The sequence below is a fragment of the Dromiciops gliroides genome, chromosome 3, assembly GCF_019393635.1.
Source record: "Dromiciops gliroides isolate mDroGli1 chromosome 3, mDroGli1.pri, whole genome shotgun sequence".
Lineage (NCBI taxonomy): Eukaryota > Metazoa > Chordata > Mammalia > Microbiotheria > Microbiotheriidae > Dromiciops > Dromiciops gliroides.
This window is the reverse complement of record NC_057863.1, coordinates 256,790,056-256,816,738: the sequence shown is the minus strand read 5'-3', so window position 1 is coordinate 256,816,738 and position 26,683 is coordinate 256,790,056. Positions and strand designations below refer to the sequence as shown.

Here is a 26,683-nt window from a genome sequence, read left to right as displayed (position 1 = left end):
CTCCCCCAACCCACACTCTTTACCTTAGACATGTTTTAACATTTAGAGATGTCTAATTACCTGCAGCAGACATTAAAAGGTCACATAGAGAAATTAATTAGAAAGAAACACAAGAAAGAGTAACACATCAATATCACTCGGATTCCTTTTTCCAATATGCTGAATTGTGTGAAGACTAGCAACTTGGCATAGTGTCAAACATAAACTCACCATGTGAACGGATGTGTCTACTGAGGTTGCTACTGTTCTGAAAAATTTTACTACAAATATTGCACTGATAGACCCGTTTGTGCTCCCCAAGCTGTTTGATTAGCTTTCTTCTTATACCATGTCTGCTAGAAAGAATTAAACTCCTCTTGAGGGATATAGTATTCTGATGATGGGTAAACCTGCCAGATTAGGGAAAAAAAATGCTACATAAGAAATCTGAGAAGCTAGGCAAATCATGCTGGTCAACGAACAAACCAAAATTAAAAAAAAAAAATCAAGATAGCTGTACAAACAAGAATTAATGTGTTTTCTGGATTAACAAAGAAGACTCTACTTCCATACCAGCCAAGCACAGATTTATGGCTATAAAACAAGAGTTGGTTCAAAAAAAAAAAAGGGTTAATAAGGGATAACCACAAATTATGTTTTCTCATTATTTGACATTCTTTATATTAAAACATGTCACAATTCCTTACTGCTTTGCTCAACATCCGGAAGGAGATGAAAGCTTTTTTATCTTTGAAAAAAAAAACAACAAACCAACACAAATACATTTATGCATGGCAATACCTTAAGTGTAATGTAAGTTAAATGCATTATCAACAATGCATCCAGAAAATCTGTTATCAATTACTGAGTCACCATACAAACACGCAATGTTGCTGTTACAGCAGCTAGATGGCACAGTGGATAGAGCATCGAGTCCAGGATCAGGAAGACCTGAGTTCAAATCTAGGCTGAGACAGTTATTAGCTGTGTGGCCCTGAGCAAGTTGCTTAACCTCTATTTGTCTCAGTTTCTTCATGTGTAAAATGGGGATAATAATAGCCCCTCCTTCCCAGGGTTGTCATAGGATCAAATGAGATACCTGTAAAGCACTTAGCACAGTTCCCTGCGCTGCTATATAAATATTAGTTGTTGTTTTTGTTATTATTACTTATAGAACGTAAGCTTCCAGAGATCTGGAACTGTTTAATTTTTGAATCATCAGTCCCCAGCACAGTGCCTGGCATACTGTAAGCACTTACTTAATCAATGAATAATAATTCACTGGCCTTTTAAACTTAAGCTTGAATTTGTCTTCAGTGTTTGTGCTACTCTTCACTTGTTCAAAAACTTAACAAACATATATTAATGGCCCCATAAGGTGAAAAGATACTAGGGGGCAGCTAGGTGGCACAGTGGATAAAGCACCGGCCCTGGATTCAGGAGGACCTGAGTTCAAATCCGGCCTCAGACACTTGATATTTACTAGCTGTGTGACCCTGGGTAAGTCACTTAACCCTCATTGTCCCACCCCCCCACAAAAAGATACTAGAAGAGTTACAAGGATGAAGAAGACATGGTTCTTTCTTTTATGGAGATTACAGTCTGGAAGGAAAGATAAGACATATAAATAACTACAAAAGAGAATATGAGATGGTCTGAACAAATGCTATTATCGATACAAGGAAGGTTTCTTGGAACAAGTAGTATTTAAATTGGATCTTGGAGAATAGGAAGTATTTCAATAATTAGAAATCAGGATAGGTTGGGAACTTTCAGCATTTTGTTTTTTGGGGGTTTTGTTGTTGTTGTTTTTTTTAGTGAGGCAATTGGGGTTAAGTAACTTGCCCAGGGCCACACAGCTAGTAAGTGTTAAGTGTCTAAGGCCGGATTTGAACTTAGGTACCCCTGACTCCAGGGCCGGTGCTCTATCCACTGTGCCATCTAGCTGCCCCGAACTTTCAGCATTTTAATCTTAGAGAACAACATGAAAAAAGGCAGAGTTTCCCTTAAGATGAAGATGGAAAAAATCCTTAGAGAGTGGTCCCAGTGGCTCAACAGTCCACTGTGCCTCTGGGGCCCTTCTTTCTCCCATAGAAATGGCCGAACAACAAAACCCATCAAAATCCTTCTACCCCAAGCCTATGAGAAACATGACCAGGCACAAAAATTCCCACAGCCGAAATGCACCTGGCCCAGTATAAAGAGAGGTTCCCTAGATCTTTGTGCCATGCTCCACCAACTGCAGAACAGCTGCCCTTGTGAACAACCATCCAGGTCCTCCAGAATACATTCTATCTTTCACACCCTCCCCGCCCCCCCCCCCCCCCCCCGCCGTGCCTCTGACGAAAGGCCCCTGCTTATTCTATCCCCTTTGCTTTCACTCTTACATTCCTTCAACTTCCCCACTGAGCAGCACTCAATGAAAAGTTGTAATCCCTAAAATAGAATTGTTCTAATCTTATGTCTCTCTCTCTCACTCTGGAATAAGTCCAAAGCTGAAGACAAGATGTGCTGTGGTACCAGCAGAAAACACAAGAAGTTTCTTTAGCAGCTTCTGGAATAGCTTCCAGAGTCGGCTGAATAATTGGGAAAGTACCATTCCAAGCTGGGGGAGTTTGGCTTTTGCTTGAACTTTTCTATTCTATTTTTCTTGACTAAGTGAGGTTTAGTGAGGTGGTGTATTGTTGTGTGAGGCCTGTGTGTGGATCATACCTGGCTCAGGAGTACCTGAGATTGGCTCAAGAAAGCCATTCCTCTCTTGGGAAGAACCTGCTTCCTTATCATAGTCATCATGAATCTAGGGCTCCATCGATTTATCCCCATTGGTCACTGCCACAGCCCCTTCACCATACTCGAGAACACAAGTAGATCTGCTGCAGGCAATGGCCCCCCACAGAACACATATATGCCTAAGGGTGGCTAGGTGCTGCACAGGTATGAACATACTTGCTGCTGATATTACTGCCACAACTCCAGTCCTGAGGGACAACCCCCCCCCCCCCCGCCTTGGTATGAGGTTGCTAAGTATCTCTTCAAGAGTATCTCCACATGGGGACAGGTAGGTGGCACAGTGGATAGAGCACTGACCCTGGATTCAGGAGGACCTGAGTTCAAATCCAGTCGCAGACACTTGACACTTACTAGCTGTGTGACCCTGGGCAAGTCACTGAACCTCAATTGCCTCATCAATAAAAAAGAAAAAAAGTTAAATGCTTCCAAGAGTGTCCCTACATACTTCACTCCAGTCTCACCAAAACCCCTCAAGACTATAAACATGCTTGAGAGCTCTAAGAGTGACAGGCACAAGTGTGGACCTTACTAGCTGAAGCCATATATCAACACAGCAGATAGCCTACACTGCCCAAGCAGTCCACAGCTGGGCAATAATACCCCACTCAGGGCCAAGGTTGGGGCAAGTAGAGGATGAGGCATCCCACTAAAAGGATGGGAATTTTCCTGTATACACAGTGGTTACTCACTGAATGGTTATCCCCCAGAACCAGAATTTTACTAGTCTAGAAAGTCAGATCTGGGCCCAGATGATAAGGGAATGGACTAGTTAAAACACCTATTTAACCTCAGAGTCTTAGCTGAGCAGAGGTGTAGCAAATGGCTAGAATCTAGGACAACCTCTCCAATCTCCCCAATCTCTGCCCAGCTCAGAATCCCCAGTCAACTAGTCTGGTGAGCACAACTGAGCTGGAAGCAAGCACATTTTTCCCATTTTCCATTTGGTCTTTATGGCCTGGAAAATAGAATACCCTACAGCTGTTGTCCTGAACATCGGAGCCCAGAGTAGACCATCTTTAAGGAGAGACAGACCCTGCTCAGAAAAATTTGCATGGTACAGTGTATTTGCCATTATGCAAAGCAACAATTTGGAGATGCAGGGTTCAAGAAGGCAGGTCCTGCTGGATTGCTTGCCTTAGGAACTACGCAAACCAGTCCCCCATTCAGAAGGCCTATCTCAGTGCTTCCCTTAGCTACCTCACTTCCCTCTTCTGGATCATGGGTGAAGACCCCTATAGCGTTTTACATCAAACTAAAAGAAATGGTAGCAAAGAACCTTAACTTGACCACCTGTTGGATGTACTTGCACCTTCTTCCCTCCAGAAAACCAGGGAAGGATAATCTGATTCCTGTTTTCCAATATGGTCCTTCTAAGTAGATACCCTCACCAACATGGGGCACTGTGGCATTAGGAGGACCAACGACCAAGACTGGACACTTTCAACTTTAGCCAGTGCATCCTCTTTTGTTTGCCGTGGGACAAATAGTACGTGGACACTGACCGCCCCCTCCCCCTCTTTCAGCATTCCTGAATTTGAGAAAAATCCCGCAAAGTCTTTTCCCGAGTTTTTGGCATTCTCAAGGGAGGGATTCTCACTACAGTGGGGTGTTTCCACAGCTATAGCCAGAAAACCTGGGGACTAGATTTACTTTAAAGACACCTTTCTGTACCCAGGGGTGGGAGAGTAGGATGAGGATATTCTCTCCCTAAAGCCAGAGTCACTGTGGGCCCCAAGGAAAGGCAAGATGTTCAAGGCCTCCTCCAGTACATTTTTTACTTCTTCGTCAGTGTCTAGGAACACCTATATCTTCCTATTTTCTCCTGATCTATGTACACTTGTATCCCTTTCATCCTCCACTTCCACATTATGCTAGGAAGAGGCCTCACTGAACATAGGATAAGGAGAAGATCGCCTTGAAACGAATTTGGATTTCTTCCCAATAATCTTTCCTACCTCCACTCCCAGCTGGATCTGCCCCTGGGGAGTAAACCATTAACTTAAGCATACACAAGACAGACTAGGCAAAAAAAAATTCCTGTCATCAAAATTCTCTGACTTCCCTTAGCCAGGTCCCAATCCTGTTTTTCTGCCTATTATAAAGAGAGGTACCATGGGACCTTAATGCAATGCTACACCCTGACCAGCCCAGGTGATGCCTTTGAGAGTGACCATCCAGATCCTCTAGAAAATCCTTCCCTCTTCTCCATCTCCTACATGCTTTGGACAGGCAAGCTCTCTGTTCACCCTCTTTGCTTTTGCTTTTGCTCATAGCCCTTCCCCAGTGAACAGGACTCAGCAAAAAGCCATAATAACTTTAAAAAAAAAAAAAGAGCTATCTGATGTCTCTCTCACACTGGAACAAGTTCTAAGGCAAAGATAGAGGCAGAAAAACTAAGGATCATGTTAACAGAAAAGGACAGAGTACACAAACTTGATGAAGTAAGGCATTGATAAGCATTAGGCAGGATGAGGTCAGTTTGTAAACAGTGGAATGACATGACCAGATATTCTTTATCAGAATTATTAATCTAGCATGGTGTTTAGGAGAGACATTAGAAGAGGTGAAATTTTAGAATCTGTTTCTTAAAAGATGGCAGTTAAACTGATTAGGAGGTTATAGCAATTGTCCAATAGCAAAGATGAATAAGGGAGGGAATAGAAAGGAGTGGACAGATCCAAGAGACAATGTGGAGGTAAAACCATTAAGACTTGGAAATTGATTGGATATGAGGCAGAAGACAGAGAGGAGATAGATGACCTCAAGGTTTTAAATAAAAATTAAGTAGGAGTAGGTATTGAAGGAAAAATAAAATTTTAGACATGCTGAATATGAGATAATAGTGTTACCTGTAAGAGGAGATGTCTAAGAAGAAGTTAGGGTTAAATGTCTATATCACGAATCACTATACATAGAATTAATAGTTGAAGCCATGGGAATTTGAACTCTTTTCTAAGCCATGAGAAGCCACTGAAAGTTTTTAGGCAAGAGGGTGATATGAACAAATCTAACATTAGAAAAATTAGTCTGGCACTGAAGGGAAAATAAGTACAATGTATTATTAAAGGAATTATTAACAAATACTTAAGGAAGTAGCAGTCATTAAAAGCAATTAAAAATAGATGGTGCTATATTAATTACATTTCCTTTTAAAATCTAATTAAGAAGTTGTAGAAATAGCAAACTAGGATTTCAACAAGGCCTTTCATAAAGTGTCTATTGTCTGCCTTGAGAAAGAATTAGAGAAATGTGGGCTAGATGATAAGTATAATTAAATGAAGAACTGTTTGAATTATGAGACCCAAAAAACAAGATAAATGAAACAATGTCGACCTAGAAAGATGCCTCTTGTAGAATATTCTGGGCATTTCCTTTGGTCCTGTACTGTTCAAATCAAGATACATGATCGAGTTATTGAAGTACAGATGGAATGCTTATCAAATTTTCAAATGACATAAAGTGGGAGTGACAACAGACACATAGGCTGTTAAGATCTAAAGAAAGATTCTAAAGACTAGAATGATGACCTGTATCTGATAAAGTGAAATTGAAAAGAGATAGAAAAAACAGAGACACTCACTCATTGCTGGGAGAATTGCAAATTGGTGATATCCAATCTGTCAGTCCTCTGCAAAAGTTACAAAAATATTCATACCCTTTGTTATCAGAAAGGAAAAAAAGTTATCTGTTCAGAGAGATGTCTAGTAGTATTATTTGTATTTATAAAAAAGCTGGAATCAACTGAAATGTACTATAGGAAAAGGCAAATAAATTATGGTATATTGATGTAATAGGATATTATTATACAATTACAATTAAGAAATATGAGGAATCCCACCTACCGCTTTTACTATGTCCTCTTGCATTCTTGATATCCACATGGCCACCCCTCCTCCCCCCATCACTGGCCTTTTTTTTTCACACTCTTTCCACCTACTGGCTGTCACTGAGATCCGGCTCTCCTCTGACTGACAATCCCTAGCTGTCTTTTCTAGCACTACCTATACCTTCTCCTATAATTTCCCAATGCAGTAATATGGAATGGTAGTTGGAATACTCTCAGCTTGTCATCATTTCAGATTCTCCTTAATCTACTTTAGTTAGCAAACTTTCAAGGTACAGTAAAATGAAATTTTCCACTCAAATCATAGTAACTGTAGCATATGAACCACCCCTACCCCAACCCCCACCCCAGTCATTCTACTTTTCTCTAGCAGTTTGATCCATTTTATCATTTTCTCTCCTTTCCCAACTCCTGCCTTTATATTGTTATTCAGCCATTTTCAATCATGTTCAATTCTTCATGACCGCATTGGGTTTTTTTTTGGCAAAGATACCTTCTCCAGCTCATTTTGCAAATGAGGAAACTGAGGCAAACAGGGCTAAGTGACTTGTCCAGGGTCACACAGCTAGCAAATATCTGAGGCCAGATTTGAAGCCAGGACTTCTTGACTCTAGGTCTGGTGTTCTATTCATTGTACCACCTAGCTGCCCTGCCTTTATATCAGGTGATTTTAATATCCACACAGATGATCCTTAAACTCCCTAATCTCCCAAATCCTGTCCTTAAATCGCCTAATTTATTCTTTCACTTCACCATAACCACAAATGTGGATGATGACACCCTAGATCTCACTATTACCAATAAGTGAAGTCAGAGCAGGGTAAGAGCCTAAGAAATACAATCTCAATAGGATAGCCACCTCAATACGCTCTCCTCTGATCTTGAATCCCTTCTCTTCTTGTCCTATCACCATTCTTCTTTTGCCAAAGGTTAGTTCTGGATTAGGGAGGATGTCAAATGTTGGTTCTAGATTACTGTTACCATCCAATTCCCCCTTGTAACCTGAACAATGCAGGTAAAAATGTCACAACAAAGCTGATTTGGTACATTAATTACAAAGTCATTTTATTCAACATGAGTCAGTCCCTCACTACAAGGTATTCCTTTTATTCCTCTCTAATTGATTTTCTATCTCATTCCCACAAAAACTATTTCAAAACTCCTCTTTCCTCAAGTCTCACACCTCCTCCTCCTCCTCCCTTTCTTGCAGCTGATGATATTGTCTCTTACTTTATTGAAAAAAATTGATGCCACTTAATGTGAGCTCTTTCTCCTCATCTCAAATGATGTCACCTCCTATTCTTCTCTTTTCCCTCAAGTCTTTGACAAAGCAGCAGCACTTCTCTTCACTAGGACTAAACCCTACATGTGAACTTGATGCCATCACCTTCTCTCTTCTCTAGTAGACTGTATCGTCAATTATCCTTTGCTCTCGTGGATCTTCAACCTCTCCCTATCAACTGGTTCTTTCCCTACTGGGCTCAAATATGCTCATCTGCATCCTTAAAAAAAAACAAACCAAACCCTCAGTGGACATCCCTTTTAGCTATCTCTTTATGTCTTCCCTTCTAAGACAAATTTCTTGAAAAAGCTGTCTATAAAAAAAACAAAAACAAACAAACAAAAAGCTGTCTATAATTGCTGTCCTTATTTCCTCTGCTCTTTCTCACTCCTCAATTCTTTGCAATCTGACTTCCAATTACATCACTTGACAGAACCTGCTCTTACTAAAGTTATTATTTCTGAGTTGCCAAAGCTGCTGGTCTTTTAAAAAAAATCATCATCCTTTTTATCTGCTGTATATTACTCTGTTTACCACCCTCTCCTCCTGTGTTTTCCTGACATTACTCTTTCCTCCTATTTGTCTCTTTTTCAGTCTTTTGCTGGCTCATTATCCATATTATGCCTCTAAACTGTAGGTTATGAATAGACGTGGATGGATCCCTTAAGGTTCTGCCCTAGGCTTGTTCTTGTTTCCCTCTATGTTCTCTCTTAGTAACTCCAGTAGTCCAGATAACTATAGGAGCCTTCCTGATCTATAATACAGCTCAAGTCTAACTTCTAAGTTTCAGTCCAGCATCACCAACTGCCTCTTGGACATTCCAAATATGATATCCAGTAAACATCTTAAACTTACTCTGTCCAAAATAAACTTATTTTTCCCTCTAAGTTCTCCCCTCTTCCAAAATTCTCTATTTCTGTTGAAAGCACCAATCTCCTTCTAGTATTTCAGGTTCCTAACCTCAGCATTTTCAAGGCCTCCTCAACCTTCCTTAACTCACATATTCAATTAGTTACCAAATCTTGCTGTTTCTATATTCACAGCATCTTTTGTGTCTTCCCCTTCTCTCTACTCACAAAGATAGCATCTTAGTTCTGGATCATCCAGTAATGATGATGATGATAATAATAATAATAACAGCTAGCACTAATATAATGTTGGTTTGCAACTGCTTTACAAATATTATCTAATTTTATCCTCACACAAACCATGGTAGGTAGGTGGTACTATCACACTATTTTAGAAATGAAGAAACCAAGGCAGTGAAAGGTTAAATGACTTGCTCAGGGTCACATAGCTAGAATTTGGGAGGCTGGATTTGAATTCAGGACTTCCTAAGTCCAAGTCCTGCACTTTATCCAATATACTCATCTCCTGATCAGATTATTGCATCAGCCTCTTAACTGGTCTCCCTGCCCAAGAATCTCCCCATTCCAATCAATCCACCACATAGCTGCCAAGATATTTTTCCTTAAGTGTATAGCTGACCATATCCCTTTCTAATTCAATAATTCCAATGGTTTCCTAATGTGTCTATGATAGAACAAAAATGCCTCTATTTAGCTTTTAAGTCCTACAAAATCTTGACTCAATCTATCATTCTAAATTTAGTTGTGTTAAGCTATTATTTCCCTTCCCAATTCTTTTTTTTTTTTTCTCTCGGGGAAATGGGGGTTAAGTGACTTGCCCAGGGTCACACAGCTAGCAAGTGTCAAGTGTCTGAGGCTGGATTTGAACTTACGTACTCCTGAATCCAGGGCCGGTGCTTTATCCACTGCGCCACCGAGCTGCCCCCAATTCTTTTTTTATAACTCTTTTCTTTCCATTTTTTTTGTTCTAGTCTTCTCATTTAATTTCTAAAGACGTTTTTCACTCTTAAACAAACAAACATCTCTTCCAGAAATTCTAGTTGAATTTGTGTGCAAACTGTATTTTTCATTGAGGTTCTGCTTGTAACTGTTTTGGACTCATTTTCTTCTTCTGGGCTGCTGGTTTAAGTGTCCCTGTTGCCAAAATAGCTTTTTATGGTGGGATTTTTTTTTTTTTTTGCCTCATCCTTCCAAGCCTTTGTTCCTGACTTTGGATTTTATGTTAGGGCTAGACTCTACATTTCTAAAGCTGAGGCTTTCTTAGAGTACCAGAAAAGGAGGAAAGAAACAAGAATTTGTATATTGCCTACTAAGTGCTTTTCAAATATCTCATTTGATCATAACCCTGTAAGGTAGGTGCTGTTATTATCCCCATTTTACAGTTGAGCAACCCAAGGCAAACAGAAATGAAGTGACTTACTCAGGGTTTCACAGTTCTTAAGTATCTGAGGCTGGATTATAATTTAGGTCCTCCTGACTCCAGGCCCAGAGCTCTACCCACAGGACGACTTTTAAGAATTTCAGGTACATCTCAGACTGCAGACCTGAATGAAGCCTTTCAGTGCTTCCATAATTGTCTGATCCAGGGTAAAGTTGGATTTTTGCCCTCTGACCTGAGTTTTAGTCTGAGCAACATGGGCTTTGTCCTGTTTGGAGTTCTAGTAGACTGCTGTTAGATTCAGCCACTATCAGCCACCTAGAAAGCTTCGTTGGTTCAGAATGACAATTCTACAGGTTCCTCTTTGGCCTGGGATTCTTGCCCTGTTCATTCTGCTGCAAGCTTCAGATTGGGTTGGAGGTTGGAACTTAGACCTAGCTCCACTTCCAAGTCCACCTCCAAGTCTGAATCACATAGCTGTTGTTTGCTTTTGAATTTCTTCCTTGTTTGGTACATAGTAAAAGGCCAGGAACCTCTCCTTACTCTGGAATGTCTTTCCCTAGACACAGGTCCCCTCCTTAATCTACTGTGGATATATGATTCTGAACTGGACAGTGAGTCAGTAAATCAATTACTCAATAATAATTTAGTAAGTACATACTTGAACCACGTATGATACTAAGTGCTAGGGATACCCCCCACCCCCCCAAAAAAACAGAAAAAAAAAAAGAGTTCCTGCCTTTGAGGATTTCATAGTCTAATGGGAGAGATGATATGCAAACAAATACAAACAAGCTACATTCAGTAAACTGGAAATAATTAATAGGGAAAAGGCATTCACATTAAGAGGGATTGGGAAAGGCTTCCTGTAGAAGAGATTTTAGCTGAGACTTGAAGGTAGCCATGCAAGCCAGTAGGCAGAGATAAGGAGGGAGAGCATTTCAGTATGGGGGAAAACCAGAGAAGATGCCCACAGCTAAGAGATGGAATGTCTTATTTGAAGACACCAGGAAGTAGGCCAATGTTACTGAAGTGAAGAGTATGGGGGTTTAAGGCATAAGAAGGCTGAAATGGTGATAGAGAGGGATGGTTATGAAGGGCTTTGAATTTCAAATAGAGGATTTTTTCTTTGAACCTGGAGGCGATAAGAAGCCTCTGAAATTTACTGAGTAGGAGGGTTAGGTAGGTCAGATGAGTGCTTAAGGAAAATTATTGTGAAGGACTAGAATGTAGAGAGACTTGTGGTAGACAGACTAAGCAGCAGGCTACTGCAGCAGTCCAAGTGTGAGATGATGAAAGTCTTCTGGTTGACCTCTATTCCTGCATACTGCACAAGTTTAGGTCCCTCTATATTAAATCTGGGATCTCTTCTTGCCTGGTATGCAGATGCTCCTTGGGCCAGAATATTTTGCATGGCCTATTCCTGGCTAGAGCTCATCCCCAGTGTCTATAGACTTTTTTTATCTTTTTCCTGACGTCAACCTGGGCTTGGACTTCCCAATTAGGATACAGTCTGGCTCATTTTCTAGATATATTTGGAGATGAGGGTATGGGGAAACTCACAGAACTTCTTCCTTCTTTTCTGCCATTTTGGCTCTACCTCCTCTACAATCACTGAATTTTTTAAAAAAAATTAATCAAATTGTCAAATGGATCTGTGCTGTAATCAATGAAAATATACCCTAAAATAAGGCTAATTATTTTATACTTTTACAATGGAGCCTGGGCCAAATGTAATGGAGGTGAAAGTAAAACTAAAGATTTGTTATTATGTATTAGTGTTGGCTGTTGGAGGCAATCCATATATTATTCGAAGCTGATGAGGAAACCCATATATTACTGACCATACTTTCTAATTCTTATTCATGTCCTCCCATAAGTTTGTCATAAAGTCCATCCAATGTGTGGGTGCCTTCCTCAACTTCTTCTGGTATAAATCAATCAAGCACAGTAACTGTTTTTCAGTTATCCCTCATAATTATGCAATATGACCATCTTATCTTTTTCATTCACACACTTCTTTGATGACATCCTTACTTTTTTCTTGATATCTATTTTCAAATCTTCAGACATTATGTATCATGACATAGCCATATAATGTCAGGAAAAACATTACTACTAAAAGGATGGCTATTCAATACAATGATCTAAGACAATCCCAAAGGACTAATGATGAAGCATGCTATCCATTTCCAAAGAAAGAACTGATATTAATTGAACACATACTGAAGCATGCTATTTTTCACTATCTTCCATTTTTTCCCCTTTTTTGAGTCTTCTTGTACAAAATGACTAATATGGAAATGTTTTACATAACTGCATATGTATAACCTATATCTGATTGCTTACCATCTGGGTGGGGGGAAGGAGAGAGGGACAGAATTTGGAACTCAAAACTTTAAATAATTTTTTTTTTAATTAGATTCCCACCCCTGTGAACTCCCAGCAGAGAGATTATTTCTAGAGCAAAACCAGCCCCAGAGATTTATCAGATCACAACAAAATTACTATTCAAGGGCCTGTTAACAGATAACAAGTTACCATAACAACCCAGCAGCAGGTTGCCACACAGGGCCTGAAGATCACAGGGATCACTCCTCCAGGGCCCAGCTGACACAAATTGAGTTTAAAAAAAAGAAAGAAAGAAAAACAACAATGAAAAAAAGTTTGACTATTGACAGTTACTTCAATAAAAGGAAATCTGAAAACACAAATACAGAGGAGAACAGTAACAAAACGATTGCAGGTGAACCTTCAAAGAGAAATACAAATTGGTCTCAGGCCCAAAATAAATTCCTGGAAGAGCTTAAAAAGGATTTTGAAAATTGAATTAGAGAGGTTGAGGGAAGACTGGAAGTGATGCAGCAGAACCATGAAAAAGAAATACCAAATAATAATATAAAAATACAAAAAAATTACTAAGGAAAATAATTCCCTAAGGAACAGATTTGGTCAAATGGAAAAGAAATTACAAAAAAGTAAATGAAGAAAATAATACTTTAAAAATTAAAATTGAACAAATGGAAACTAGCATCTCGATAAGACACAAAAATGCAGTAAAACAAAATTAGAAAAGCAAAAAATAGAAGAAAATGTAAAATTTCTCATTGTAAAAACAAATGACCTAGAGAATAGATCCAGGAAAGATAATATAAGAATTACTGGATTACCTGAAAGATATGACAAAAGAAAAAAAAAAGCCTGGACAATATCTTTCAAGAAATTATCAAGGAAAATTGCCCTGAAATATTAGAACCAGAGGGCAAAATAGATATTGAAAGGATCCACTGATCACCACCTGAAAGAGATCCCAAAATGAAAACTCCCAGGAACATCATAGCCAAATTTCAAAACTCACAGATCAAAGAAAAGGTATTGCAAGCAACCAAAAAGAAACAATTAATATACTGTGGAGCTACAGTCAGAATTACACAGGATTTGGCAGCCATCGACATTATAGAATCACTGGGCTTGCAATATACTATAGTGGAAGGCAAAGGAGTTAGGTTTACAACCAAGAATTACATACCCAGCAAAACTGAATATAATCTTTCAGGGGGGAAAATGCATATTTAACCAAATAGAGGAATTTAAAGCATTTCGGATTAAAAGGCCAGAGTTGAATGAGAAATCTGACTTCCAAATACAAGGTTCAAGTGAAACATAAAAAGGTAAAAAAGAAACAAGAAAAACTATAAGCAATTTAATAAGGTTACACTATTTCTAGTTTTATATGATAAAATAATATTTGTAATTATCAATAACTTTATTGTAAAAGTAATTTTTAATGCAATTAGGAGTATATGCAAAGAGCTTGTGGTCATAAGGTAATATTTAAGGTATGATAATATTTGTAAGTCTAAAAAATGTAATATAAGAATGATTAGAAAGAGTATATATGTAGGGGGCAGCTAGGTGGCGCAGTGGATAAAGCACCAGCCTGGAGTCAGGAGGACCTGAGTTCAAATCTGGCCTCAGACACTTAACACTTACAAGCTGTGTGACCCTGGGCAAGTCACTTAACCCCAACTGCCTCACCCAAAAACAAAAAACAACAACAAAAAAAAGAGTATATGGGGGCAGCTAGGTGGCGCAGTGGATAGAGCACCAGCCTGGAGTCAGGAGGACCTGAGTTCAAATCCAGCCTCAGACACTTAACACTTACTAGCTGTGTGACCCTGGGCAAGTCACTTAACCCCAATTGCCTCACTAAAAAAAAAAAAAAAGAGTATATGTAAACAGGGTGTGATCATAAGGTGACATTGATGATAGAACACCATAGAAAATAAAATAAAGGGCTAAAAAGAAATTGCATGGAAGAAGTAGGTAGGGAGAAACAATGGGGTGAACACACATACATACACAAAGAGGGAAAATAAATAAATGAATGAATGAATAGATAGATAGATAAATGAAAAGGAAGTAACTAACTAAACGAATGAATGATCACAACAGAGGGGAAGAAAGGGGACATGGGCAAAAATTAAATTTTATTCTCATCAAAGTTGGCACAAAGAGGAAACAACAAATACACTCAGTTTGATATAGAAATCTACCTTACCCTGTTGGGAAGTTCAGATAGGGATGGTGACAATGAAGGGGGCAGGGGGACTGATACAGGGGAGAGGATATCGGGGAAGGTGGTGATCATAGGTAAGGCAGTTGTGGGAAAGGAGAGGGTAGGGGGTCAGAATGGAAAGGATGAACAGATGAAAAATAGCATGGAGAGAGACAGACAGTTAGTCATAACTATAAATGTGAACACATTTGAGACAGAGTGATACACACGGGATGAATGTAGAGAGCTGGGGTGGGATCTATTATGCTTTGGCTGGAGCAGGGAAAGGAGGGGTAGCAATTATGATTTCAGACAGAACAGAGGCAAAAATAGATCTAGTTAGGGGAGATGGGAGGGAAACTATATTTTGCTGAGGATTATCATGGACAATGGATCAATACTTAACATGTATACACCAAGTGGTATAGCATCTGGGTTTTTGAAGAAGTTAAATGAGTTGAAAAATCTCTGGGACCAGATGGTTTCACAAGTGAATTTCTAGCAAATTTTAAAGAACAATTAATCTCCATACTATATAAATTATTTGAAAAAATAAGAGCTTAAAAAGAAGCTTAGGACATGTATGAAATGATGTATTGGGAAGTGAGCAGAACCAAGAGAATACTCCACACAGAGACAGCAATATTGTTTGATGAAGAACTGTGAATGACTTGACTATTATCAATGATCCAAATTAATCCCAAAGGAATATTGATGAAACATACTATCCACCTCCAGGGAAAGAACTGATATTGATGAAAGAGATTAGGACGTGCTATTTTTCACATTCTTTCATTAAGTGACAAATATGCTGATGTTTTCCATAATCATATATGTATAACCCATATCAGATTATTTACCACCTTGGGGAGGGGGCAAGGGAGGGATAGATATTGGAATAGAAAAGTATAAATAAAAATGTTTAATCTGGAAAGGTAGGGGAGGGGTATTGCTGGGAAGGGTACAAGAGGTATATATGTATTTATATAGACACATATTATATATATATAGTGCATTTATAAGTTATTTAGATATTATTTATATAGTAATTATATTTAAACAAATTTATCATATAAATTATATAAATTAATATGTATTTGTTATTTAGAAGACAGTTATTTAAGGAATTAAAATACTAAGTTACATATATTAGAATATATCTAGGTATATCTTAAATGTAATAATGTAGAAAAGTTACAATATGTCATATATGTCTTTTTATGTATTATATCTATGTTTGATATATGTATAAAATATAATTATATATCACAAATAAGAAAATTAAAAAATATATAAAAGGATGGCTATTTGTTTCTGGGAGGCACTTAGGATTTTTAAAGGAGTATTGCAATCTCCCAAAGGCAATATAGCATGCTATATTCTTATTTAATTCAGTGTACAAAACTCATTGTCCAAACTGCATGTCATTATCTGTACAAAAGCACTTTTTATCAACTTCTTATTTCTATGAGGGAGCATCTGGAGTACCTTACCATCCATAAATAATCACTTTTCAATGTGGATTCCATGCTAGATGACTTTTATAACAAAAGTGAACAACTCTGGTGAAAATTTATCTCCCTATTTCATGTCTATTAGTCAGTGAGCAGACAGTTTTCTAACAGGCTTATATCTTTTGCTATAGCTTTCAAGGAATCTTAAATAATTTTAATATCTGCATGGGAGATGCCTGTTGGAGAAGTGCCTTTAAGGTAGTCTTTTATATTAGCAGATTAAATGATGTTATAGAAGTCAAATACATTAAATAAGATTATATTTTAAAAATAACATATATTTTCAAAAATGAATAGGATCCAACCATTCTGGAGAGCAATTTGGAACTATGCCTAAAGGGCTATGGGCCTGTGCATACCCGTTGACCCAGCAATACCACTACTAGGTCTATATCCCAAAGACATAATAAAGGGAAAAGGACCCACATGTACAAAAATATTTGTAGCTGCTCTTTTTGCAACAGCAAAGAGTTAGAAACTGAGGGGATGTTGGGGCAGCTAGGTGGTGCAGTGGATGGAGCACCAGCCCTGGAATCAGGAGGACCTGAGTTCAAATCTGGCCTCAGACACTTAACACTTACTAGCTGTGTGACCCTGGGCAAGCCACTTAACCCCAACTGCCTCACCAGAAAAAAAAAAAAAAGAAAAGAAAAGAAATTGAGGGGATGCCCATCAATTGGTGAATGGCTGAACAAGTTGTGGTATATGAATGTAATAGAATACTATTATGCTATAAGAAATGATGAACAAGAAGATCTCAGGAAAACCTGGAAAAACTTACATGAACTGATGCTGAGTTCTGAAGTGAGCAGAACCAGAAGAACATTGTATGCAGTAACAGCAACACTGTGAGATGATCAACTGTGATAGACTTAGCTCTTCTCAGTAATACAATTCCAAAAGACTCATGATGGAAAATGCTCTCCACAAACAGAAAAAGAACTAAAAAGTCTGAATGCAGATCAAAGTATACTACTTTCCCGTTTTTTGGTTTCTTCTTTCTTCTGATTTTCCCCCTTTTGTTCTGATTCTTCTATCACAATATGACTAATGTGGAAATATGTTTAACATGTTTGTGCATATATAACCTATATCAGATTGCTTGCTGTCTTGGGGATGGAGGAGGGAAGTGAATGTGGGAGAAAAATTTGGAACTCAAAATCTTACAAAAATGAATGTTGAAAATTATCTTTACATGTAATTGAAAAAAAGATTAAGGAAAAAAATGAATAGGAATAAATGAAGTGTCATATTCTTGTATTTTAAAAAATAACAACACAAATAAAAGATGGGAAAGCACTTTAATGAAAAAAGACCTGGATGTTTTATGTACTCCAAACTGAGTGAATCAACAATGTCATAACTAGACTAAGGGTATTGACATTTTAGGCAGAACTAATAAAAGAGCTGCATTCAGAATGACAAAAACAATATAATCATATGATTTTAGGAGTATAAATTTAGACCTGGAAGAGACTTTGGAGGCTATAGAGTTCAATCCCCTCCATTCTATAAATGAGGAATCTGAGTATAAGAAATAGAAAATAATTTCTCCAGAATGATAAAAGTCACAACAGAGGGGGTTATTGTAACCTAGGGTTCTGGACTCTTATCCAGTTTTTTTCAACTGTTTCATGCTGCCACTTCTATTTCCTATGTTTTGGTCATAGCAGTTATCAAGGACTGGGCTCAGTTCTGAGTTCTAATATTTTTTAAGAGAAATCAATGAACTAGAATGTGTTCAGAGGCTAGAAACTAGGATGGGGAGAGGACAAGGGAACACTGATATATGAGAATTAGTTGAATCAACTTGGGATACTTACTCTGAAGGAGAAAAGGTGGCTTAAGAAGGATGTAGGAAAAATATGATAACTGTCTTCAGTAATTTGGAGCAATGTCTCTTGAAAGAGGAAATGAAAATGTTCTTTGGAGTCCCAGAGGACAGAATTAAGAACAAGGGTAAGTAGCAGAAAGATTTAGAATCAATGTAAGGAAAATAACTTCCTAATAATGAGACCTGTCCCAAAAAGGAGTAATTTGACTTTAGAGGTAATTAATTCCCATTATTGTAGGGCATCAAACTAAGGATTTGTTATTATGGAAAATATTATTGTTAGGTATAGTTTGGACAATATGACCTTTGAGGTTCCTTGTAACTGACTGAATTCTGTGATTCTGAGATGAGATCATCAATGAAGGAAGTATATTAAAGGAACAGAGATAAACTTTTGCAAATAAATATTTATAAATTCATATAGAGGGCAAAAGAAGGAAGAAAAAGGAGGCAGAGGGGATGAAGAAGAAACACTCAAGTAGGCAGAAAGAGAAACATAAGAATGTAGCCTCACAAAGGATATAGAGAATATATTAAGATGGAAAGAAGTGATCAATAGTGTAAAATGTATAGGAAAGTCAAAGAGAAAGTAAACTATGAAAAAGCCATTGAATATGTCAAGGAGAAAGTCAGTGGTTATTTTAAAAAGGGCAGTTTCAAGAATGTGGTAGAGACAGAAGCAAGAATGTAAGAGGTTGAAGAATAAATGGTTGGTGAGATAATAAAGGTCAAGTGCTGCAGAATATTTTTTCCAAGAACTTTGACAATGAAAAGAAAAGAGATGGAATAATATACTGAGTAATAAATTATTATTATTATTACTAAGTGATAAAAGGGCGAACAGAAGGATTTTGTTGCATAGGGAGACAAGCACGTCAAACAATATATGATTTAACCCTCCATAATATTAAATAAAAGTGGCCCATTTTCATGAAGTCAGTGCCTGAAGAGTACCTTCTATTTTATAAAAGGAATTCCAATACTTCTTACTAGGTATCTCATTCTGCCAGCAATGATAGAACAAAAAGGTAAACCAATGACTTACTTTGGAACTGAACTGATATCTTTTGTAGTACTGGGTAGCTTTCCCAAAACAAGCTCCATAATTCGCTCATCAGTAGTTGAGTTAAGGTCTTCATCAGGTGGGATTTCTGTTATAATTTCTGCCACTTGATCCACTGGTGAAAGGGCCAGGGGGAGGAATATAAATTATACATACACATATTATATTAAAAAAAACCCAAATTATTTGTAAAAATACTTGAGCTTAACCCTCATTGCTCCCCCCCAAAATAATAATACTTGAGCTATTTGATAAAATAACTGAAAGTAAGAAATGTTTATGAAAGCACACTAAAATCATATGAAAATAGAGTAAGTTTGGATTTAAAAAAATAACCAACCACAAATAAAACACTCAAGGCCAATTTAGTCAGCTTGTAGAATCCTGATAGTATAATATTCAGGAAAGCAAAATTAAGTTCTTGCTCTCAAATTGGTAATGTGTTTATGGTGATTATAATGAATTGGAGTAGCTACCATTTATCTAGTGCTTTAAATCTTACAAAGTCTTTTGCTTATAACAACTTTATTAAATAAATAATGTAATTATTATATTCATTTATAAATGAGGAAATTGAAACTCTAAGTCTTGTAAATTTTCCATGATCATGATGCTAATATGCCAGGTCCTTAATGTATTGCCAGTGTTCTTTCCACCATACCATGCTGCCATAAAGGCAAATTACATTTTAAATCCTTAAGAATAAAACAACAAGAACACAGAATTATTTTTTCCATATTTGCCATAATTCATTATGACATGCATATAAGTTACAATGTATATATGTTTGTGTTTTGTAAAGGTTGAAATATCCCCATTCCTTCTTCTCAAAGGTACCAAAAAGAGAAGTTTCAAATGTATATGCCAGTAAAATCTTTGAGTTTTACATGTACCTAAATGTATATTGAGATGATTAATGAAAATCTGTAGCTAAGTAGTTTTGATGTTTTAAAAATGTTCAAAATTAGATCATATATATTAATATATCTATTAATAATATAATCTACAAGCTTTATTTTAGGAAAAATGACTAAATAGTATAAAATCTCAGGATCACAGTATCAGAGATTGGGTAAAAAAAAATTTTATTATATTTTTCTTTCTTTACACTCTTCCTCTTTTCTGGTATATGTGATAGAGAGTACCATCCACACAAAAGGCTTACCAAAGAAGCCAGGACTAGGTAATGTACAATCTGGAAAATCAGTCCCTAAGAAGCACACTGATTGAGCACACTAGAAAAACCTTAGGTGGAAAATTTTAGAAACTGTGGAATTAATGTGGAATCAAAATAATCTAATTAGGCTGTTAAGCTTGAATCTGGTAAACAGAAGGCCACTGGTTTCATTTTAAGAGATTTCAAAACCACATGGTCAACAATAAAATCTAATAGACACAATTAAAAAATATATTTTCTTGGCTCTAATCATTTCACTGAACTGCACAGTGGGAAGAACTTTGGGCTTGGTGCCAGCTGAGATTGTTCCAGTTCAAATCCTGGTTCTGATAAATGCAAGACTATTAGCAAGTCATTCTAAACTCTCTAAACCTCAGTTTTCTTCTCTGTGAATGACTATAATTATATTTCTACTACTTGCTACATAGGATTGCTGTAAAGAAAGTATTTTGTAAAACTTAAACTTATAAAAGAAATGTGTTGCTTATTATTATTACCTGTGCCTTTACAGTTATTTCATGATTCCAGTCTCTATGCACTCCAATTACCCTATACAACCATGCCAGGATAATCTTTTTAAAAATACTGCATTACATATATCACTAAGAACATCAGTTTCTTTATCTGTCAAATGAAAGCATGGATTAATTATTTCTCTGAAGTCCTTTTCATCTTTAAGGTCTCTGATCCCAAGAAATGGGACTCTACCAATTATCAAATTAGCAACCATTTTCCAAGGATCAATGCCACTCACCTGCTGGTTCCTTCTCTTCAATGATAACAAGAGGTTGTTCACCTTTTGAAGTTTTGGATTTTTTACCTCTTCGGGGCTTTTTCTTTGGTTCTCTGTTGGCACTGCCACTTTCACAAACAACAGGTGTATCCTTAGGAAGTACCTCTATTTCTTTATCTGGAGTTATTTCATTATGGCCAGTTGGAGGCATACCTTTGATTTGTTCCAGATGACTCAATACATGTTCTATAAAGAGAGAAATAATCAGGAAATACTGTGTATCTCACTGAAGTTAAACTAGATGATTTCTAAAATCTCTTCTAATGTTAAAATTCTTTGTATGTGCAAACATATAAATATTATTGTACCAATATTCCCCCTCATGTTGTTATTAGCTTGGGATATCATGCTTTGTTTTTATTTTTCTGAAAGGTAGCATACTATATAGTAGAAAAACTTGAAATCGAGAGACCTAGGTCTGAATTTTGCCTAGAACAAGCACTAGCTTGGTTTTTCATTCACTCATGAAATTTTTTTTAAAAATTCATTCTTGGGGCAGCTAGGTGGCGCAGTGGATAGAGCACCGGCCCTGAAGTCAGGAGTACCTGAGTTCAAATCTGGCCTCAGACACTTAACACTTACTAGCTGTGTGACTCTGGGCAAGTCACTTAACCCCAATCGCCTCACTAAAAAATAAATGAAAAAAAAATAAATAAAAATTCATTCTTTAAAATTGTTTTAAATATCATCAATTATAGTGATTCTTTTCCTGATGTTGAGCCATCCTTATATGCTTGATATCAATCCAATTTAATAATAATGAATGATTTCTTAGATAAATTACTGTTGTAAGTTTGACAGGATTTATTTTTGTTTTGAATCAATATTTGAATCGATATTAATGATATTCGCCTACAGTTCTCCTTTATCTTACCTTAGATTAGGTAAGACAGAATAGGTATTAGAATAATATTTGTCAGGGGGAGCTAGATGGCACAGTGGTTAAAGCACCAGCCCTGGATTCAAGAGGACCTGAGTTCAAAGCCAGCCTCAGACACTTGACACTTACTAGCTGTGTGACCCTGGGCAAGTCACTTAACCCTCATGGCCCTGCCAAAAAAAAAAAAAGAATAATATTTGTCTCTCTAAAGGAGTTAGGTATAGAGCTTTCTTTCTCAACCTTTTGAGAATAAGCAATGGTACTAGTTTTTGTTTGTTTGTTTTTAAATTTGATAGAATTCTCTTGGGAATCAATCCATCAGGACCAGGAGGCCATTCACTGGTAGTTCCTTTACAACATCTAGTTCTATCTACTTTTCAGATTATTTAAGATCCCTTTTTAGCCTTCTCTTCATTTCAGTATTTCTGAAAGTAACCTATTTCTTTTGTGTTCTCAGTTTTCTTAACATATAACTATGCACAGTAGGCTCTGATAATTTTTTATTCAGGTTTTCTTGTAATTTCACCTTGTTCATTTGCTATTTTGGTGATTTCTATTTCTGTACCCTTCTTTTTAATCAAATTTGTTAAAGACATCAATCTTGGTATTTTCAAGGAACTGGCTTTCAGTTTTGTTGATAGCTTCTGAAGTGTTTATTTTCAGTTTATCTGTTTCCCCTTTAATTTTTAATATCTCTTTTATTGTGCTTATTTTAGGTTATCTGTTGAATTTCTAGTCTTCTCAATGTATATTCAAGTCCTTATCTTCTATTTTGTTAATGCATGTTTTTAAACAGATATTACTTTTCCCTGTAGGGCTCTATTAGCTGCAGGTCAGAAATTTTGATATATTGTTTTATTGTCATTATCTTTCCAAGAATTACTATTTTGTTAAACAAATTAATACTATTTTCCCAAATTATATGTAAAAACAAATTTTAATTTTTTAAAAAATTTTGAGTTACAAATTCTCTCCCTTCCTACCTCCCTCTACTTCCCCCATCCCATTAAGAAGACAATCAATATGATATAGCTTATACATGTGTGGTCATGCAAAACATATTTCCATGTTTTCTAGGAAAACACGCACAAGGAAAATAAAGAAAAGGTATGGTTTGATCTGCTTTCAGACTCCATCAGTTCTTTCTCTGGGCATGGATAGAATTTTTTATCATAAGTCCTGTAGAATTGTGTTGGATCACTGTATTACTCAGACCAGCTAAGTCATTCACAGTTGATCATCATAAAATACTGCTGTTGTTACTGTATACAATGTTCTCCTGGATCTGCCCATTTCACTTTGCATAAGTTCATCTAAGTCTTTCCAGGTTTTCTTGAAAGCATCCTGCTCATCATTTCATCACAATTATATACAACAATTTGTTCAACCATTCCCCAATTGATGGACATTTCAATTTCCAGTTCTTTGACATCAATAGAAAAACTTCTACAAATGTTTCTGTACAAATAGGTTGTTTTCCTTTTTGATTTTTATCTCTTTGGGATACAGACCTAGTAGTGGTATTGCTTGGTCAAAGGGTATGCCTGGTTTTATAGCACTGGACATAGTTACAAATTGCTCTACAGAATGGCCGAATCAGTATACAACTCTACTAACAGTGCTAGTGTCTCAATTTTCCCACATCCCCTCCAACATTTGTCATTTTCCTTTTCTGTCATATTAGTCAATCTGATAGGTGTAGGGTGGTAGCTCAAAGATGTTTTAATTTGCATTTCTCTAATCAATAGTGATTTAGAGCATTTTTTATATGACTGTAGTTAGCTTTTATTACTTTGTCTGAAAACTGTTCATATCCTTTGATAATTTATCAATCGAGGAATGGCTCTTATTTCTATAAATTTGACTCAGTTCTCTATATATTTGAGAAATGAGGTCTTTATCAGAGAAACTTGCTATACTATTTTTTCACAGTTATGACTACTATGTATTTTCCTCCTTTCTATCCTCCCCTTCCTACCACCTTTTATCTTACTCTTTCATTTCACTCTGTTAATTTTCAAGTATTTTGCTTCTGACTTTTACCTACTCCAATCCACCCTCCTTTCTTTTAGTTACCCCCTTCACTCCTACCTTTATCTAAACCCTGTCCCTCCTACTGTCCTGTATGGTAAGATAGATTTCTATATCCAACTTAGTATTATGTTATTCCCTCTTTGAGTCAATTTTGAAGAGTAAGTTTCATACACACTACCTCCTCTGCTTCCCCCATCTTACCCTCCACTGTAAAATCTTTCACAGCTCTTTTCTGTCAGATAATTAACCCATTCTACCTCTCCCTTCTCCCTTCTACCAGTACATTCCACTTTGTCACCCCTTAATTTTTTTAAAGATAATCATCCTGGGGCAGCTAGGTGGTGCAGTGGATAGAGGACCGGCCCTGGAGTCAGGAGTACCTGAGTTCAAATCTGGCCTCAGACACTTAACATTTACTAGCTGTGTGACCCTGGGCAAGTCACTTAACCCCAATTGCCTCACTAAAAGAAAAAGATAATCATCCCATCCTATTCAATTCACATCAGTGCCCTCTGTCTATGTAGATTTCTTCTAACTGTCCTAATAATGAGAAAGTTTTAAGAAGATACAAATATAATTTTCCCATGTAGAAATGTAAATAGTTTAACCTTATTGAAAGCCTTATGATTTCTTTCCTGTTCACTTTTTTTGTTTCTTGAGTCTTGTATTTGAAAGTCAAATTTTTCTATTCAGCTCTGAGGAATGCTTGAAAGTGCTCTATTTCACTGAATATCCATTTCCCTTCCATTACTCAGTTTCACTGGGTAGGTGAGTCTTGGTTGTAATCCTAACTCCTTTGCCCTCCAGAATATCATATTCCCAACTTTCTAATCCTTTAACATAGAAACTGCTAAATCTTGCATTATCCTGACTGTGGCTCCATGATACTTGAATTCTTTCTTTTTGTCTACTTGCAATATTTTCTCCTTGACTTGAAAACTTTGGTATTTGACTATAATATTCCTAGGAGTTTTCATTTTAGGATCTCTTTTAGGAGGTGGTCGGTGGATTCTTTTAATTTCTATTTTACCCTATGGTTCTAGAATATGGGAACAGTTTTCCTTGATAATTTCTTAACAGATAATGTCTAAGCTCTTTTTTTTTTTTTTGTGGGGCAATGGGGGTTAAGTGACTTGCCCAGGGTCACACAGCTAGTAAGTGTCAAATGTCTGAGGCCGGATTTGAACTCAGGTACTCCTGAATCCAGGGCCGATGCTTTATCCTAAGCTCTTTTTTTGATCATGGCTTTCAGGCAGTCCAAAAATTCTTTTTTTTTTTTTTTTTTGCGGGGCAATGGGGGTTAAGTGACTTGCCCAGGGTCACACAGCTAGTAAGTGTCAAGTGTCTGAGGCCGGCTTTGAACTCAAGTACTCCTGAATCCAGGGCCAGTGCTTTAACCACTGCGCCATCTAGCTGCCCCCTAGTCCAATAATTCTTAAATTATCTCTCCTAGATCTATTTTCCAGGTCACTTGCTTATCCAATGAGGTATTATACATTTTCTTCTATTTTTCATTCTTTGACTTATTTTTCTTGATGTCTCATGGAGTTATTAACTTCCACTTGTCCAATTCTAATTTTTAAGATATTATTTTCTTCAGTGAGCTTTTATGACTCCTATTCTACTTTTTAATGATTTCTTTTCTTCAGCAGATTTTTGTACCTCTTTTTCCATTTGGTCAATTCTGCTTTTCAAAGCATTCTTCTCTTCATTGGATTTTTGGGCCTCTTTTACCATTTGGACTGTTCTGGGTTGTTTTTTCTTCTTCTATTTTTTTTTGGGGGGGGGGCGGTGGGGCAATGAGAGTTAAGTGACTTGCCCGGGATCACACAGCTAGTAAGTGTCAAGTGTCTGAGGCCAGATTTGAACTCAGGTCCTCATGAATACAGAGCCAGTGCTTTATCCACTGTGCCACCTAGCTGCCCCCCGGGTTGTTTTTTTTTTTAAAGGATTATTTTCTTCAGTATATTTTGTGTCTCCTTTATGTTTACCTTGGTAAATCTCCTTAAACAAGCTATTGACTCTTTTTTTTTTCTTTTGGTGAGGCAATTGGGGTTAAGTGACTTGCCCAGGGTCACACAGCTAGTAATTGTTAAGTGTCTAAGGCTGGATTTGAACTCAGGTCGTCCTGAATTCAGGGCCGGTGCTCTACCCACTGTGCCACCTAGCTGCCCCTTGACTCTTTTTTTCATGACTTTCTTGTATCATTCTCATTTCTCTTCCCAATTTTTCCTCTACCTCTTACTTGATTTTTAAAATCTTTTTTGAACACCTCCATGGCTTGAGACTAATCCATATTTTTCTTTGAGGGTTTGGATGTAGCAGTTTTGATTTTGTGTTTTGAATTTGTGTTTTCCTCTTCCCTGTCACCATAATAATTTTCTATAGTCAAGATCTTTTCCTGCTATTTGCTCATTTTTTCTAGCCTATTTCGTGACTTTTAACTCTAAGCTTAAGTGCAGATTTCCTTCTGGAATGGAGGGGACATTGCCCCAAGCTTTGGGGTTTTTGTGTAGCTCTTTTCAGAGATAATTCTGGGGACCTGTAAGTTTTTGGTTCCTCCAAGGTGGAATGATCTAAGAAGAGGTGAGTTTAGTACTCTCCTGGCCTGTACTACAATCTGTGAGCTACCACAAGCACTCTTTTCTGCCCTGGAATGGGAACCAGGATCCCAGCTCCCTTGCAGAC

General features: G+C 37.1%; 1 protein-coding gene across 1 annotated transcript in view; it reads right to left on the bottom strand.

The window, feature by feature from the left end:
- The window catches only part of PRDM15 (PR/SET domain 15), a 198,488-nt gene that overhangs the window by 82,972 nt on the left and 88,833 nt on the right, over positions 1–26,683 (bottom strand). The window contains exons 6-8 of the mRNA XM_043998592.1: positions 21,043–21,267; positions 19,094–19,226; positions 211–389 (exon numbers count right to left, since the gene is read on the bottom strand). Coding sequence (XP_043854527.1) covers positions 211–389; positions 19,094–19,226; positions 21,043–21,267 — 537 coding nt within the window. The remainder of the gene's footprint in view (positions 1–210; positions 390–19,093; positions 19,227–21,042; positions 21,268–26,683) is intronic.